At 35.7% G+C, this 13785-nt stretch overlaps 1 protein-coding gene across 1 annotated transcript; it reads right to left on the bottom strand.

The window, feature by feature from the left end:
• Positions 1 to 399: 399 nt before the first annotated feature.
• On the bottom strand, positions 400 to 10604 carry LOC145640858 (uncharacterized). The gene is made up of 6 exons (XM_081692094.1): positions 10107 to 10604; positions 3123 to 3257; positions 2350 to 2437; positions 1997 to 2091; positions 1040 to 1207; positions 400 to 946 (listed from the first exon to the last, which is right to left on the bottom strand). The coding sequence occupies exons 1-6, from the start codon at positions 10444 to 10446 to the stop codon at positions 786 to 788; spliced, it is 987 nt and encodes a 328-aa protein (XP_081548220.1). The 5' UTR covers positions 10447 to 10604; the 3' UTR covers positions 400 to 785.
• Positions 10605 to 13785: the final 3181 nt, after the last annotated feature.

A 13785-nucleotide genomic window follows, 5' to 3' on the forward strand; every position in this document is an offset into this window, starting at 1 on the left:
ACAACGAAGATCAACAAGTTTTTCTCACAACTTCTCATTAAAAACCCTAACTATAAAGTAGTTTCATAATAATAATGTTAAATTGTTTCAAAAAAAAAAATAGAGTGCTACTTATATGTAATGCAACAAAAAAAACATATAAATCGAAGGATAGGTCGATGATTAAAAAGGGGCAAAACGTATGTCCATAATGAAGCATAATGTTTTTTCTTCAGGGGATTAAGGAAGCAGTGCACGCGTTACAACATCCAAGAATTGGAGACTAGTTGCAGCCATTGCAGAGAACAGAGAATTACCCGTATCCTTTTAGCTATTTTAGGTATACTTAACCTAATAGACTAGTCGAGTCACAATAAAAAACATGAGATGTAGAGATGAGAAAAAAAAAAGATGAGAAGGTTAGAAATGCGTACAGCAAAAACTCCATAAACTTTTTCCAAGCATCTTTTGCATACTATGAATAAGAATACATTTCTTTTGTATTTAACCACCGTTTATGTCAACAACTGGGAGAAACGAGCTATATCTCTTCCTGATGGTATGGCAAATTTACCTACAAGAAATAGGAGGCTGGTAGCCGTGTAACCCTGCAAAAAATGTATACGCGATGAAAAATTGTCTATATCCTCACAAATCTGTGTATATGAGGTACACGTCTAATGACTCCTAGTCTTTATTTACTTTTTGAAATTAAGATATTTTCAACTGTCACTGCTTATAGAGACTTAACCAAACAAACAAGACTACAAAGTTACTGAGAGGCGGAATGCTCGATGATAATAGAGCTACACAGCTACTCTACAAGATTCCCCCACCGCTTCTTCCATCCGAGAGTACCAATCACCAATGCGTGTGTGCTCCACCATGTCCCTGCCAGATTGTAGGTTGCGTATAGGTCTCAGGACACCAAAAACAGCAAGATCAGCCAGATTAGGTTTTGAGCCACCTGTTACATTTACATCTTACATTAACCATACAATCATCTACAGCTGTAACTTCATTAGATCAAACGAGTAACAGGTGGGTACTTAATGCATACCAAGAAAAGGCCGACCCTTGAGGGCATCTACCCATGTTTCTGCAGATTGATACAGGGATTCACGTTCATCAGTTATATTATACTTCTTTTTCAATTTCTTGGCCACAAAATACATGGCTGTAGCACCAGCATATTTTGCTACCATCTTCTCCATGAAGCCAAAATTACCTGCACATTACACAAGAGTAAGCCCAAAGTTGTACAAATTGGAGGAAGAAAGACCTCTTCCAGTCCCAACTCCCCCATGTACATGTCATCACTGTTACAATTATACTTGTTAAACATCATATTTAGTTCCATACAACAATAAGCTAGAGCAGGCTAACATTTGCAGTGTCAAAGACGGGTCCAGCGAGGAATTTTATGTGACAAAACTTGTCCCAAAGTCAATTAAGTTGTTTGATGGTCACTCATATCAGTGAACCTCTGACCACATACCAATTCCACAATGTTCCTACAACTCATATAAAATCTTAGTCTCAAATTGCATCATACTATTAAATAAGTAACTAGTGTAGCTAATCAACTATAAAATAATATTGGAGCAGTGTGCCTCCAAATTCATAGAAAAATATTCTTTCTTTACACAAGGGTGAGCTAAAAATTCAGGATCTCTTCAAGTGCTCCAATGGAATTAGAAAGATTGCCAGATCTTGGGAGATGAATGTACTATCAAAGTTTACATCAGTGCAGGTCCCTCTGAACTTGTATGCCATGATATTTTCTAATACTATCATCTGAAGAGTACTACTTCAAATTGCATCATAACATTTTTAATCCGGCAATTGAAAGAATTGATAATGGTCCTGATTGTGAATTTAAAGGCTTGGAAGTTGTAACTATCATCTATGTGACAATGGCGACAAAAAAGAGGAAAAGTATCCTAATGTCTGTGAAAAGTGAGAAATATGCAGCAGTACTGAAACTTTGAAACTGGATAACCATTAAAGCACTTACCATGGGTTGCGATGTAATCAAATGACTCGAGAGCCTCACCCGCTGATCGGTAGATATTTGGTGACAAGACATGCACCAAATGACTATCCACCCACCTATAGTCAGAGATGAATTTCAGTCAATGTGTAACTCAAAGCTAACACTTAAATTGCATAGTCATAGGAATAGTAAGTCAATTATTCTCAAGAGCTCTTGTAAATCAAAATCGATGCTAGTACAAATAAATTTTAAATGTCTGGAGTGAAGACTTCTTTTATGAGCTGAAAGCCTGCCTAAAATCACAACCACCAATTCACACCTAACACACAGGTGCAATGAGGCAACAACTTAAAGGATTAAGATATTGTATTCACCCCAGCCATTTCTTCTCTTCTTCAGTGCTTGTGCTAGAACCAGTGGATCCCTCCGGATGAATTTTTTTGTAAAGTGATTGAATAATCTCTGCAACCACAAAGTTAAAAGAACATGATTCTTGACTAATGAATGGTAGTAGCTAGGGGTGAGCAAAAAATCAGGGTACCCTGAATAAGAACCGGAGCCTGTTAGGAACCGTAGGTTTGGAACCGGAACCGTAGCTAGGGGTGAGCAAAAAAACAAGAGGTTCCGGTTCCGGGTAGCAAACTGGATAACCTGTTGTAACAGGTTCCGGTTCAGGTTCTCAATTTTTTGGAACCGGAACCTGTAGGGTACCCTGTACCTGATAAAAGTATCACTTAATTTCAAATAATACACTAATTCTTACTCAATTTTTAAATAATAAATATCAAAATTACAATTATAAAAATATATATATTAAATTTGTTAGACAACTACTATTAGTTTGTCTTATTTGCAAGTTGCAAACATTATAAATTAGTGACCAACCAGGTTTTTATTAATAAATCAGCGAAAAAGTTAGTGAGTATATTATAATACAGGGTACCCTGAATCGAAACCGGAACCTTTAGATTCCGGTTCCGGTTCCCAATTTCCAGGAACCAGTTCAACAGGTCTGATTCCGGTTCTCATTTTGAGGAACATTTTGCAACAAGTTCCGGTTCCAGGAATTTTTACGGGGTACCTTGTTATGCTCACCCCTAGTAGTAGCAACTATTAAGAAGATTTTAAAATATTCAGGATCACAAACCTGATGACTCAATCATCTGTTCACCGTCAACAGTCAGAATAGGCACCTTCTTGTAATCTGACCACTTAATCTCCTTCTTGCCGATGGGATTAACCTCCACAACTTTGTATGGAATGTTATAGTAATCGAGAAAAGCTGGGATTTAACAATTAAACATGGTAAACAAGATGATCAGTAGTATTAATATAATATCATCTTAAATTATATGTTATAGAGCAGTTCAAACACTAGCCCAGACAAAAACACAAGGGCCAAATGGCAATCTGGGTACCAGATATCTTCTCCCTTTCAAATTCAAGCAACTACTGAACAATATGCACTGTTATTTGGGAAATAAAATTATATTAAAACCTAAAAGAATTATACGAAAGTTTACAAGACGTCCACAGTGGCAACAAAACACCAAATACCAACATTTACAACTGCAAACCAAAAAAAAAAAAAAACAAGAGCCAAGGTAATTTGCACTTTAACTTGGCATAATCCAGACTAAGAGAGAAAGTGCACTGGAAGATCCATAACTTGCTAGTAGTGTAAAGTATTTGGATAAAATTCTAATTTCAGTTCACATAAGTTACTCTGGATCGAACTTCACTAGATCATGATTGGATATTAGAAGTTAGGACATTATAACATCAGCAACAAATATGCCTCAATGCCCAGATAGATGCTCCCTCTATAAGTGGGGTAATCAGCTAGATCATCACCTAACCCAACTTGCAAGTTGCAAGACCATCAGCTACTTCACAATAAACAATAAGCGCAACATAATTAGTGAGCCTTTAAGTTGATTGACTCAATATAATCCTACGTCCAGTAAATTCCCTTGAATCTTTGGTGACAGTGTCTTCTCATCAAATTACTATTCAGCTATCCTGAAATAATATGATTGTTGCTTTACTTTACACTTTGAAGCCAGAGGATGCACAAGAGGTCAGACGAAAGTAAGAGCTAATGTTCACCTTGTCAAGTCGTATCTTAAGCATTTTGAGAGTTTCAAGGACAAAAAAAAAAATCAAAAGCCAACCTAGGAGTAAAACTACTACAGTTTCCAGATAGCTACATTTGACAATGGAGATTACCACAGTCATTGTGCTTGTTTAGCAGGCCAGCAGAAGCGTATCAGCAAGTCCAGTGAGCACCAAAGGCTCGTTATGTCTAGCCCCCAGCTGTGGAGGCCTTGCAGTTCTGCCTTTGAGTTTCCAGCAAGCTAGAATAAAAGCATCAACAAGGGCACAAGGCCAGTGAGAGCCATATGTTGGCTATTGGCTAGGCCGCAATTGAGGATACCTGCCCAAATGCCACTGATTCCCAACGTCAAATTGTCCATAATGGAGTCACATATGCTGCAATATTTAAAGTTATAAACAGCAGGGGTATAAGGCTTGGACGTTTAAGCTTAGATGACAGCTTTGATTTTAATCATATTGTGTCTCATGGCCATGGCCTATGAAACAAGTTTAAGCTACTATTCTGAGAATTGTAAGGAAAGCTCTGAAATAGAAATAATACATGGTTAAACCTTCCAAATTAAATTTTTTTATTTGCCAAGATGCCCTTGTTGCTTAAATACTGAACTGAGAACCTAATGGAAGCAAGTGCTATCCAGAATGTGGAAACTGAAGCTACTGCTGATTCCCAGCAGTTCCACAGGCACCAGCAATGCATAAAAAGGCTCAAATCGTAATGAGGAGATGAAGGTCCTGCTGTGCCTAGGGGTGCTTTGGTGCGCCTCTTTGAACTGAGGTGCCCAACATAAAGCAGTAAAAGAAATTTGCTTATGTCATGCGCCTCGACTAGAGCAAAAAAGGGGCTCTACCCTAATCGCCTAGCACCTCAGCGCCTAGGCACGCCTACACTGGGGACCAGTAAAGATTACCCCAGCCACAAGGCTAGGATAACACGCCAGGAAAGTAATTTCAGCAAAGCTATTGGGCACTGCAGTATTTGACTATTTGGGCAATAGAAGAAGCATTTGAGGTGCTTCCATTTGAGCCACAGGTTGCGTTATATGGAAGCACCAAGAAATATAAACGTAATAGTTTTCCAGAAATAGCTAGAACATGAGTAGTGCATGCTTGCCTGGTTAGCCTACAACCAAGAAAGTTATGCATGAAAACTGAAACCTCATGCACACAGAATGATAGGACTCAAGGAAGCCTAGGGGTGAATAAATATAAGTGAACATCTTTCCCTGAGCTTACCTAATTTAAAGATATGATGGAGAAAACATTTATCTCAATTTACGCAGTCATATTCACTCCATCCATCTCAAAATGATACACTTTTGATTTGTGATCTAAAGTCCAAAGTAACTTTTATCATCAATTCTCAAACAATATACTAATTTAAATGCAATAACACTGGCAAAATTTATCTTAACTATATTAGGAAAATGTTTTTAATATATAATATGAAAAATTGTCAAAAACTACCTTTTAAACCCCTTTTTTTTTTAGAAAAAAACACCTTATAAAAATTTTCTAGTGAAAGCACACCTAAACCACTTTCTTTTTTTTTTCTTTTTTTTTTTGCTAAGTAACACCTTAACCCGATTTCAGGTGTTTGACTTGGTTTTCCGGCGTTGACTTTGCACGTGTGGATCATGTGATCTCATAAAGCCACCTTTTTTTTTTTCCCTTTTCCCTCACCGACAGCACCTCACCGCCACCACCACCTCACTGCCACCCACCAACACCAACTCACCACCACCACCACCAATTCACTACCACCTTCACCACCACCATCTCACCCAATAAATCTACTTCCATGAAAATTTCACCCCCATCTACCCAAATACCCCACCTCACCTCCTTCCTCCATTGAAGTTCAACATTATAAGCACATACATAAAAAAAAATAAAAAAATAAAAATAAAAAATATCAATGACCACATTGGTGGGGATCCTAAACACATTGCCCCTTCGAAATTACAGCTAATTCCATCATAAACACATTGGTGGACATAAATCAGTCCCAAAATAGTAACCCTAATTTCCAATTACAAACGCTAATTTATGAAAATTTGAAAACCCAACAAAATTAAAAAGCAATTCATTAATTAAAACAAGTTACTAGCCTTGAAATTAGGTTAATTACAGCAATTTGTAGTCAACAATGGAGGTTCCTTTTTCAATGGAGAGTAATTGAGGCTTGGTTGAAAGAAGAGAGGAGAGAGAAAGTTGAATTGGAAAGAGGGGGTTCAATTAGAGGTAAAAAAAAGAGGGGGGGAAATAAGAAAGGGGGGGTTTGCCGCAACACGTGCAGGTCAATGCCAAAAAAAAAGTCAAACACCGAAACTAGGTTTGGTGTTACAAAAAAAAAAAAAAAAAAAAAAAAAAAAAAAAAAAAAGGTGGTTTTGGTGAGCTTTCAAGAGAATTTTTATAAGTTTTTTTTTAATTAAAAATAAAAAGTGTTATAAAAGGTGGTATAATAACGTAGTTTTTTTTTGTTTTTTTAAAAAAAAAATAAAATGGTAAGGTTATTAAATGACACTAGTGTTATTAAATATTGAAAAAAGTGATAGTAGATCGAGGAAAAATAGCACGAGAAAGTGTTACGAAATACAGAATTTGAATAGTTTTGATTTGGGAGGTAGAAAAGTAAGGTAAGAGAGGTAACATTTAAACCATAGTAATTTACTTGAAAAGGAGCAACAAAAGAAACATCCAATTTGTTAGGGAAAGTTTGATTTGGGATGGATGGGAAATTTAAATTAGAGGGTGTTTATGCTAAATTTGTCAAGTGGGACTGAATAGCAAAATCTAGGATACGGATCAACTAAATAAAACCTTAAATAAAAGCAATAATGAAACAAATAAACGACACAGGGAATTGGTGACGCGAACAACCCAAAGAACGTAAAAACCGCGGGTAGAATGAGGATCTACCAAACTTTCACTATGTAAAACGAATGATCGGAATAAATACAATGTAATGTAAGTATGAATAGCGACATTGCAATGTGTACTTCTAATAATCCGACTTGCTCCTTATATAGGCTTCAATTAGGGCTAGATATAGACGTTGAAAGATGATAAGATCAACCAACTTTACTAACGGCAACTAATCCCTTTCTTCCTTATCTTTCTGGCACACCATGGGTAGACCAAGTCTATGCTCCTATCATTTCCTTAGACTTAAGAAATCTGTTATACTCTCTGCCACTTCACATGCTATTTGTCCGAGTACTCTTACATTCGTCGTTGACTTTGACAATACGAATTTACCCATAACAGAGGGACTAATTCTATTTTAAGGTTTCCTTAGGGCTTAATTACTAGCTTAAACGTAGCCATAATGAAATATAACTCCTTTGGTGAATGAAAATTTGCTAAAACTATCTATGAAATATATTGCCTTATTTGGTTAATTTCGAGATGATGTATAAAAAAGCTCAACGCAAATTAAAGCGATAAAGGTCCTGATCCGGCTAGGCACGACTTGGGTGCGCCTCTTTGAATTGGGGCACATAATATAAACAACTAAAAATTTCACCCAAGGTGCTCTTCTTTGAATGCACCTTGCCTAGAGCAAAAAAAGCTCTCTTTTATACCGTGTTTTGAGCTATGTGGCAATTATCCACCCTTGACTCTTAGTAATTGACCCCTCTTTTGATCTTATGTAGTATACATCTCAACGATACTTAGCTTCTAGGGCTATCAACCATTCAACCCAATCTACGTGCTTACTTATATAAGGATGAATGTCCACGAGCCGAGAGGCTTTGAACCGATCACATTAATTCATAACCAATTGATTCAAGCTATCAATTGACTCATTGCTTGAGAGTAGGGCTTGTTATAGGGAAACCGCTTCCTCTTATATCCCCCTCAAACTTCCCTACGGAGGAGTCCGTAAACATTAGCCTTACAATAGTTGCCAGCCACCACCCCTCCATATTTTGGAGTATTTGTCCCTAACTCATAAGCTGGTCTAGGAGAGTGCTTAGGCTCCAAGTCCATAGCATGGCTCAATTGCAGGTGAAACGATGATGAATTAACCTCGATAGGGAATATAGTGAACCTAATTAAACCCAAAACTTTTCCTCATGCCTATGATAGCCCCCCGCAATTCAGATCATGACACCCATTACCCTTAAACCCCATATAAATGGGTCATTCTCATAATTATTGATTTTAAAAATACAAATTCTAAACCCCCTTTCTAGAAAGTATGTCTTCCAAAAGTGTTGGAGGAGCATTGTTGACATCACCTTACTGTGGCAATAACCTTTTTTTTTCCTGCTTAGTTCCAGCTAGAAGGCCTAGAACTTGAAGGGCATCAAAAACTAACTTGAAATATATCAACTCTCTCATTTGGATCAAATGGTATTATATTGTCTTCCATTATGTCATCCATTAAAAAAACATAAATTGCAAATAGCATAAGGCAGGACACATCCCCTAGGACTGCACTAGTTAGAGTATCCATCAATGATTCTCTCTTACGGGTCAAATGGCATCTACTGTTTTCTTTTTCTTAATGTCACCCATTAGAATAAGGAAAATTTGTAAATTACCACCCAAATAGCATACCTATCTAAAATTACCACCGTTAACATTTTTTTTTTTTTTTAATTTTACCACCCATTAAATTAAAAACACATTTATTTTCCCACCTTTTTCAAAAATCCGGTGGCTTTTCTATTAGTGGGCCCCACCTAATGGCTACTAACGGCTATATTGAGCCTTTTTACTGTTTTTTCCCCCGATTTTTTTCTTTAAAATGGCTCCCGGGTATGATTCCTTTTTTTTCTTAAATAAATTAGAGTTCTTCGCCCATTGCAATTAGGGTAAATTGGTGGATTTGTGAATTAGGGTCTTAGGGACAAATTAATTTGGGGTTTTCCACAATTAGGATTTTTGGGACAGATTAATTGGGGGTTTTCCACAATTAAGGTTCTTGGGACAAAATAATTGGGGGTTTTCCACAATTAGGCGTGGTTGAACACTTGACAGAGAATTTATGAAGAAAGAGGGAGAAGATTGATGATTTTTTAGCAATTTATTGAAGAAATTGAATGAGAGAAGGGCTTAGTTGAGTGCAATAGAATAGTGAAAGGGTGAAATCGAGAGAAAAGAAGGGGAAAAAAAGGAGGAAAATAAGTTAGATAGGGCCTGCTGATGGAAAAGCCAACTGACTTTTTGAAAAAGGTAGGAAAATAAATGCGCTTTTAATTTAATGGGTGGTGAAATAAAAAAAAAATAACTTAGGCACAAATTTTCCTTAGAATAAATCACAAATAACATAGAGCAAGACACATCTCCTTGGATTGTATTTTGTATTAGTTAGCTATCTTGCAATCCATGATGGGTTACATAAAAGCAAAGATTCCATTATTTATATCCTCATACAAGAAGGATAATGCTCTTCATCCCCGTGTGTTGCACAATCTTATAGCTCAAGTGTAACGAATTTAAACTCTTCCAAATTAGACTTAACTCATCCACACATATCACTAAAACCGCAAAAGAAAAGAGTTTCAGCTCCTCTGCTCACATTTTAAATTTTTAATAACTTAGGCACGAGCAAGAGATCCTCTTAGATCCCTAGCACCTCCAAAGTGTCTCTCAAGGCAATCAACCTATTCTAATCAATATAACAAAGAAAAGTGATCCATACCCAACAACAAAAGCACAAGACTAAACCATTAATATAGATTATAGAATCTATGGCACAACTTAATCCCTATCTATAATAGAAAATGTTTCCGAAAGTATCAAATGCCAATATTCTTCTTTGTGACTGTAACCACAACTTAATTTCATTCAAACAATACGTCGAACACTTGGTGAGCACAACCAAAAACCATAATTTCTCCCATGATTAAACAAAAAAAAAATAACACCCAGAAACACAAATAAATTCCACATTGATCTGCATACATAAATCTAAGTTCCAACATTGGAAAACGATCCCAAGCACACAAAGACAAGCAAAAATTTAGCAGAAAATGCTGAAAATTTGCAGAAATATAATACCTTTAACCTTGTTGCAAAAAGGGCAAGCTTCATACTGGTAAAGAACAACGTCCTTACAAACTTGAGACTGAAGGGGTTCCTTAGCATGAGCCTCTTGAGTTAAAGTAGTCGCAGCAGCAACAGAGAAGAACATAGTTCCGGCGATGCCATTAGAAGGGAGAGAATGAGATGCCGGAGAATTCGAGCCAAAGTGACGGCTAAACCTCCCGGAAAACCAGTGAGAAGAGGCGGAGCTGCTGAAGGGAGCCGCTTGCTGAAGGGATCGGGTCTGGGAGAGTGATGCTGCGGCTGTTGCGGCGGTGACGCGCCGGAGTGCGGCGAGGCTGGTGATTCTGTTCATCTTATTTTGGGGCAATGAGGAGATTTGAAGGTGGTGTGATGGTAGAAGAAGCTCGGCGAGAGAGATTTAACGGCGATAAAGAACGACGAAGAATGGAGAATGGAGAATGGAGAAGAAAGAAAGAGTGGGGGAAATGTCTTTTGAAGAAGGGCTCTAAACTTGGCTACGTCGTGTTTTTTGACATAGGTCGGTGTAACTAATCTAACCATAGTGATGGCCCAATGGGCATGAGTTCATGAGTAGCATGACTTGATATGTACGCGAGGTGATAATCAAGTCGTTTACATTGAGATCATTATGGATGGAATGGTGCAACATATGTCTAGTTGATGGTTTAATCGATTTGATTACTTATTTTAATCTAAATCAAACTTGTACTTTACCCACATCGGGTACGAGGGATTTTACCCTTAGGAATAGGGGTGGAAGGATAAGGGAATCTTCACTCCTAGTTACCTCTCTAGTAGGGATTTATCCCACAACCACATAGTTGTGAGGTGACAATCTTACCACCACATCAAGTAATACTTTGTAAAAACATTTTCTTTATATGAGAATACATTCATGTGTGAGAACAGATCTAGCCCATTATATTAACTTGAATTTGACGGACATCATTTCTCATGTGCCATAATATGGCATGAATGTAATTAAACTAACGTTGGTTAATCCCACACACTCCTAAAACATCCTACACCTTTTAAAAATCACCTAAATCGATTACCAGCCTTCACAATGCGAAAACCAACACAACACACCAGATTCTAACCTCATCAACCCAACCACCAAGGTTGTTACCTTAAATAAGGGGGTGTTGGTGGTCGATTGTCGTTGCACTAGTTGCTATTGTTAGAGTGTAAGGGTTATCGATTATGATGCAACTCATGCAAGGGATTGCTCAAAGTTGGGGTGTTTGAAGGTAGAGGTAGCCGTAAGGTGGCTGCGATGGATGAGGGGGGAGAAGAGAGGGTTTGAGTTTAAAAATTGAAATCAATTTTTTTAGAGATAAAATGTATAAAAATAAATTATCCAGGTAACAAGTTATTGATTTTTTATTTTATTTAAAGTAGATAGCCTAAAGGTGGTATTAGGATAATTAGAACTAGATTAGCACTCGTGCGATGCACGAATTAGAATAAAAAATTCAATACAATATAAAATAATTAACTCACAAAATGTGGGTTTTTGGAAAGAGAAATATCACTAATACGCTTTTGGTTAATTGATGTTCACACTTTAATTTATTTATTAAAAATTATTTTCCTAATATTGAATTTGGAAGGAAAAAAATTTGATAAAAATGATGTCATAAGCAATTTTGGAGGGAAAATTTTTTATGAGAAATTGACATGTGTACATTGGTGATGTAAGCGGTTTTTATTTTAGTTATAGTTATAGATAGATAGATAGATAGATAGATAGATAGATAGATGTTGTTTCCTCTAAAAATTAAAAAAAAAAAAAAAAAAAAAAAAAAAAAGGACAATCACAATGTTGTTTTATTTATGGAAGCTAGGCCAAATATTGTATTATTGTTGTTAATTTATGTTACTTTTTCTAATGGTAATTTAATCAAGTTTTCCTAAAATTTTTATTTGAAACTAACAAATAAGATAGCGTAAATGTATAATCAAATAAAAAAAAAAAGTAGAAGTAAAAAAAGTATTATTTTTTCCTAATATTTATGTAAATAGTAGATAGTTACAAAAATAGAGATCAAGAGATCCCTTTTTATTGCAAGATCAAGATATCTATTATCTTAAAGATCAATATTGCAAAAAAAAATTGTTGCCTTATACATACTTATTTTTTTTTTAATTTATAAAACCTTAAGGACTATGTATAAGAAGCTAAAAGAGAAAAAAAAAAAAAAAACAAATGAAATATATGTTCATTAATTACACCAAATTACGCGTGATTTTGTCATGTATTCAAATTAATATCAAACAAAAAAATGTATTAAATGCTTATTTGTAGTCTTAAGGACTACATATAACTTTACCTTTTTTTTTTTATTTGGAAGAATAGTCACAATACATTATTAGAGCGGATTGAGCGGGTTTTGGGTAGCTTGGTATTGCGTTTTTATGCAACTTTAATTTTTTTTTACTCGGCCCTAAATGCCCGCACGACCGGGCTACTTTGAACGAGTTTGGACACGTGAGTTCCGACCCGAATCTTAGCCCAGCTCGAGAAATGGACTAATTTTTAGGACTTAGCCTGTCTGACCCGACCAATTGTCTATAATTCCTGGATTGTATGGAACAAAAAAAAATAGAAATTATTAATTTTTTGGACGCAGCCCGGCCTGAACCCGACTAATAATCACCTCTACACTACATCTAAAATTCTAAACAAACTGTAGTAATTTCTATTTTTTTTTGTTCCACACTATCCATGAAAAAGTTTAGGTCTCGTGCCATGCACGATAACAATAATTTTTAAAAATTAATATCAACTTTTCTATATATATAACTGGTTATTTTACAAAAATGAAAAAAAAAATAAAAAATAAAAAAAAATATACACACTACTTTGATGTGAATTCTAATCAATAAATAAACAATTATTTTTATTAGAGAAAAAATATGAATACTTTCTTTAAGTAAATTAAAATGAACGTTTCCCCTATAAATTGCTTGATTTAAAATTATGTCCCAGTTTTCATTGGTTTAAAAACTAATTCCCTAAATATTGTCCACGTAGATATGTTAACTAGCCCTGCCTTCTTTTTTTTTTTTCTTTTTATTAATCCTAGTTCAACCGAGAACCGCAATCAATGACAGGGATATTACTGTTTATATCCACTATCAGAGATCGCGTTTTTATTAGCATTGGAAGCCATTAATGTTATATTGCGATTTCTGCCTGTACTCCGTCCCTCTATGCCCACTAATATGAACTTGTATTCCCAGCCCACTAATGCTTATTATGTTAGCTTGCAAAAAGAAAAAGGCATACAATACATCTTGATAATGCTCCAAGTACACTAAATACCATACTTCCTCCGTTCTATTAATATTGCAACAATGGACTTTTTGTACTATTCATCGCTCTTGTTTGACCATATAATATGAGTTATACGTTAACCAAAATATAGTCAAGTGAGATCTTGTTGGATTCGTCTTATTTAATACTTTCACAATATCAACTTTTTATAATTTTTACTCGTACACAATTATAGATATTTAGCATATAAAATGTGTTTTGGGATGCGTAATTTCCTCCTTGTTGCAATATTAACAGAACGGAGGAAGTATAACCTTTAATCACTCAAAAATCTAAACCTAATTTCCCAAAGCAAACTTAATTATTCAAAATAAAAAATCCGAGTCATAA

The sequence above is a fragment of the Chenopodium album genome, chromosome 7 (assembly GCF_948465745.1).
Source record: "Chenopodium album chromosome 7, dcCheAlbu1.1, whole genome shotgun sequence".
NCBI classification, from domain to species: domain Eukaryota; kingdom Viridiplantae; phylum Streptophyta; class Magnoliopsida; order Caryophyllales; family Amaranthaceae; genus Chenopodium; species Chenopodium album.

Coding starts and splice junctions, on each gene's coding strand:
- LOC145640858 (XM_081692094.1), bottom strand. CDS start 10,446: ATGAACAGAATCACCAGCCTCGCCGCACTCCGGCGCGTCACCGCCGCA. Junction 3,258..10,106: donor TTTTTGCAACAAGGTTAAAG/GTATTATATTTC, acceptor GTTAAATCCCAG/CTTTTCTCGATTACTATAAC. Junction 1,208..1,996: donor TGATTACATCGCAACCCATG/GTAAGTGCTTTA, acceptor TGTAATGTGCAG/GTAATTTTGGCTTCATGGAG.